This window comes from Cervus canadensis, chromosome X (assembly GCF_019320065.1).
Source record: "Cervus canadensis isolate Bull #8, Minnesota chromosome X, ASM1932006v1, whole genome shotgun sequence".
Taxonomy (NCBI): Eukaryota; Metazoa; Chordata; class Mammalia; order Artiodactyla; family Cervidae; genus Cervus; species Cervus canadensis.
The window spans coordinates 46,160,830-46,166,108 of record NC_057419.1 but is presented as its reverse complement, the minus strand read 5'-3'; the positions used below and the strand labels follow the sequence as shown (position 1 = coordinate 46,166,108).

At 44.5% G+C, this 5,279-nt stretch overlaps 1 protein-coding gene across 1 annotated transcript; it reads left to right on the top strand.

Moving 5' to 3' along the window:
* Positions 1-4,004: 4,004 nt before the first annotated feature.
* MPC1L (mitochondrial pyruvate carrier 1 like) lies at positions 4,005-4,691 on the top strand. Its single transcript, XM_043459137.1, has one exon. The coding sequence runs from the start codon at positions 4,077-4,079 to the stop codon at positions 4,551-4,553; it is 477 nt and encodes a 158-aa protein (XP_043315072.1). The 5' UTR covers positions 4,005-4,076; the 3' UTR covers positions 4,554-4,691.
* Positions 4,692-5,279: the final 588 nt, after the last annotated feature.

Sequence of the window (5,279 nt, the reverse complement as noted above, 5' to 3'; positions counted from 1 at the left end):
AACTAAAAACAGAGGTATCATATGACCCTGCACTCCCAGTCCTGGGCATGTATCTGGAAAAAAACATGATCCGAAAGGATACATGCACCCCAATGTTCATTGCAGCCCTGTTTACAAGAGCCAAGACATGGAAGCAACCTAAATGTCCATCAACAGAGGAATGGATACAGAAGATGTGGCATATATATAAATGGAATATTACTCAGCCATTATAAAGAATGAAATAATGTCATTTGCAGCAGCATGAAGGACCTAGAGTGTCATACTGAGTGAAGTCAGAGAAAGAGAAATATCATATGACATCCCTGATATGTGGAATCTAAAAAGAAATTATATAAATGAACTTATTTACACAATAGAAAGAGACTCACAGACTTAGAAAAAGAACTTATAGTTGCCCATTTGGGGAAGGGATAATTAGGGAGTTTGGGAAGGTTATGTATACACTGCTATACTCAAAATGGATAACCAACAAGAACCAGTTGCATAGCACATGGAACTTTACTCAATATCTTGTGCCAGCCTGGATGGGAAGGGGGTTTGGGAGAGAATGTGTGTGGGCTTAGTCGCTCAGTCGTGTCCAACTCTGAGATCCCATGGACTATAGCCCACCCAGCTCCTCTGTCCATGGGGATAATCCAGGCAAGAATACTAGAGTAGGGGGGTGGGTTGCCATTTCCTTCACCAGAATATCTTTCCGATCCAGGGATGGAACCCGTGTCTCTTACGTTTCCTGCACTGGCAGGAGGGTTCTTTACCACTACCGCCACCTGCGTGGATACGTGTATATGTATGACTGAGTCACTTTGCTGTTCACCAGAAACCACCACAAGATTGGCAATCGGCTACACCCCAATACAAAATAAACAACCTAAAGTATGAAAAGAAAAACCCAGCCATTTATCAGCTCATAGTCTGTAGGCTGGGATTCTCGGCAGAGCATGACTAGGTTCTCTGCTCAGGGTCTCACCAGGTGTGCCCGTTGCCGGAGGAATTCAGTTCTTTGTGGCTACAGGGCTCTGGTCTGCCTCTCCTCACTGGCCATCAGCTGGGGATGCACTCAGCTCCTAGAGGCTGCCTACCTTCCCTGCCAGGTGGCCATTCCACGCTCCAAGTCAGCCAGAGAGAATCTCCCGCATGTCAAATGCCACTCACACTTTCGATCTCTGACTTTCTCTGTCTCTGACTAACAGACCCAGATTCAAATGGCTCGTATGAGAGAGAAGACACTCAGAAGAGGAGGCGGCAATGTTACCCCAGAGTCTAGAGTAATATGGCCTCAAGCCTAGGTATGGAAGATGAAAGAGGCTGAATTTTGGACTTTTAGCCTCCAGAACTGTGAGAAAATAAATTTCTGTTGTCTTAAGCCAAAAACAAAACACCTCATGTGATCAGGTCAGGCCCACTTAGAGAATCTCCCCATGTTAAGGTGAACTGATTTGGGACCTTAATCTTATCTTCAAATTCCCTTTCGTCATATAATCAAGGGAGTGATATTTAATCAAATTCATGCGTTCTGCCCACACTTGAGGGGAGATTATGCAAGATTATGCCTAAAACACAGCTTCTGTTTGATGTGCCTTACACATCTTCTTAGGCACCATGCTGTGAGGAAGCACAAGTGGCTTTAATAGTCCCAGCTGAGCTCCCAGTAACAACCGGTACCAACTTGCCTGCCTTGTTAGGGAACCATTTTGAAAGTGGATCTTCCAGCCCCAAGCTGAGCTGCCTCAGGTGGATCAGATAAGCTGGCTCTATTTAGTCTCACCCAAATTGAAAATATCTGAGTACAATAAAAGACTGTTGTTCTAAGCCACTATATTTTGGGGTGGTTTGTTACACAGTAATGGGTAATCAAAACCAAGTAGCAACCTACGGGAGATGATCTCCAAATACTGATAGCTTCTAATGGACAAGGTGTGGCAACTTACATTTATTTTAGGACACCGGAGCATCTGGCAGTGTAGACCTAAAATGTCATTCCATTCATGGTTTGCTGATTTATTAATTCCAATTTATAATGAATTGACTCACACCAGTATATCAGTCATCCATATGTGGAAGCCCAGCGCTTTAAAAGGGTTATATAAAAATAATGCTGCTTTCCTTTTGAACAATGGTTATACTGTGTATTTTAAAACTATATCTGTAAAACATCTGGGATGTAAATGAACACAGATAATGAATATTAATTTTTAAAGTATAATGGGCTCATTATAAATCACTGCATGTATGCTCACCTGCTAAGTCATGTTCGACTCTATGACTTCATGGACTGTAGCCCGTCAGGCTCCTCTGTCCAGGGGATTCTCCAGGCAGGAATACTGGAGTGGGTTGCCACTACCTCCTCCAAGGGATCTTTCTGACCCAGGGATCAAACCAGTGTCTCCTGCATTGCAGGCAGATTCTTTACCACTGAGCCACCTGGGATGCCCTATAAATCACTATGTAAGTACAGACTATACAGTCCATGGAATTCTCCAGGCCAGAATGCTGGAGTGGGTAGCCTTTCCCTTCTCAGGGGATCATCCCAACCCAGGGATCAAACCCAGGTCTCCAGCACTGCAGGTGGGTTCTTTACCAACTGAGCTATCAAGGAAGCCCATAAAATGAAAGTCACTCAGTTGTGTCTGACTTTTTCAGACTGTATAGTCCATGGAATTCTCCAGGCCAGAATACTGGAGTGGGTAGCTGTTCCCTTCTCCAGGGGATCTTCCCAACCCAGGGATCGAACCCAGGGCTCCCGCATTGCAGGAAGATTCTTTACCAGCTGAGCCACCAGGGAAGCCCACTAACATTTCAACATATACTTAATTACTTTTCGACTCATCATTTTTACTGCAAAAAGTAGAAAACACTGGGAAGACCACCATCAGCTTTGTCATTAAGAATTTTCATCAATGGATATTAACTATTAGGTGAAAGACTTGGGAGAACAGAATATTCATCCACTCTCAAAGAGGCTCCAGAGAGGAGAGGAAAAGGTACCTTTATAATGGAGAAACCTGACAGACAATTCCTTAACCACATGATCAAACTCACTGTCACCAGTGATGGAAACAAATAATATCAGGTGCCTCCCATTGTAATGCATTCAAGACAACCACACCTGTGTAGTATTCTTACCAAAAAACATTCCATTTAAATTTAATTAAGATAAAACAGACTAATCCAAATTAAAGACGTTCTGAAAAACCACTGACTTGTACTTTTCAAAAATATCATATCACAAAAGAAAAAAAAAAGCTGGGGAACTCTTCTAGATTAAGGGAGGTTAATCTAAAAAAATATAACTACATGTGAATCTTGAGTGGATCCTGGATTTTCCCCCTCCAACAAGAAAAAAAACAGCCATAAAATTATTTAAATATGCACTGCTTATTAGATGAAAATGCTGTACTAAATGTTAAGCATCTGAGTGGATTATTGTAGTTTGGAGAATGTCCTTGTGAAGAGCCAGAAGCTGAAATATATAGAGGTGAAATATCCGCAGGTAATTCAGGCAAATTGTGCAGAGAAAATTCTGTACTTGGTTGAAGAATTTTGTATCAACATCTAGTTAATGCAGTCCACAGACTAGAGAGAGCAAGCAGGGTTTCCTTTGTACCTGAGAAGTGGTACGCTAGACCACCATCTCCCCCGGAAGCACCTGGAGCACTGAAAGGTTTCAAGTTGCGGCAGCACACTACGGAGGCAAAGACAAGGTTGTACGCGCATCTTTGCTTAAATACACTAGTGCGCGTGCAAACATGCATGCAGACTCTACACACTTTACGGCAGTCATGCAAAGGCAAAAAGGCGAGGCCACGCTTCATGTTCCCAAAGACGGGCACGACAGTGGCACGTGTCCTCTGGCGCACTTTACGGCGGAAACGCAAAGTCACGAGGGCAGGCCACGCCTCTGCCCGCAAAGGAACACGGGACATGTGCTGTCTGGCATGCTTTACGGCTGTCGCGTGTTAGGTGCGAGACTTGGGGCTAATGCAGCTTCCGGGTAGGCTGAGGTTCGAGGTTCTACGCCCCACGTCAGTATCGGTTAGCTGTTCGTTTGTTGGTGCTCTCAAGTCTTGACGATCATGGCAGCGGTGGTGGCTCTGTGGCGGAAGGCGATGGAGACCGTGAAGACTAAGGAGTTCCGAGATTACCTGACCAGCACGCACTTCTGGGGCCCAGTGGCCAACTGGGGCCTCCCGCTGGCCGCCTTCAGGGACATGAGGGCATCACCGGACATCATCAGTGGCCGCATGACGACTGCGCTCATCTTCTACTCGATGGCCTTCATGCGCTTCGCCTACCGTGTACAGCCTCGCAACTTGTTGCTGATGGCGTGTCACGGCACCAACATAGTGGCCCAGAGTATGCAGGCGGGCCGCTACCTCATCCACCACTATGGCGGTGGCACCGCGGCAGCCACCACTGCTGCTGTCTCTGCCGCCTCTGCCACCTCTGCGGATTCTACTGCAGCTACCACCCCTGCAGCTCAAGACCCTGTGGCTGACAGTGACTGCCGGGAGATCTCCTACTGTTGTCTAGTGACCTGGGACTGTGATTGAGTGGCCTGATCGAATCTCTGCAGCTTCCACGCACTGAACTAATCTTCCTAAACAAAAAGTTTTAAAGTTTGGTTTTGACTCTGAAACAGTGCAAATTTGATTGAAAGCTGCCGTTCAGTTAATAAAAAATTGCAAAGAGCACAGAACTGACGCTGTTGAGTACCGTTTATTTCGTGGAGAAATAAAATGGTTTTTAGGTGAGGGTAGATTGGCTAGTCTTCCTCTCTGCGGGGCCTGCAACTCGAGGGTTAATTTATGTAGGGGAGGAAGAGTGAATTGAAAACACTTCCAAGTATTGATTTTTTTTTTTTTTTTTAAAAAGCTCTCTTGGGAACATGTTTTTGGTACTTGTTTTGGGTGTTCAGGTTTAAATAAGGGTGCTTAGTAGAATATGACTTTAAAAACTTGATATAGCCACAATCTCTTTATACCAATAGATTCAAGGGCTATTTCTACTGAGGTAAATATTTCCAAGTGGGTTTAAATGAATTCAGTGATATCCAGCTTAGACTTTTAAGGTGTACTTAGCAAGAGACCGTAGAATCTCTTGGTGACCGAGAACAATGATAGAAGCTTCCATGGAAACAAGATAAATAACTCTGAGGTCAGTGGCTGTCAACCCGGAATTCTTGGTAAATAGAAAATAAAAACAAGATCATAATCCTTCCCTCTTTTCCTCATGCCTAAAAATGGGGGAAATGGCAGTTTGTAAAACTGGTGAACTTA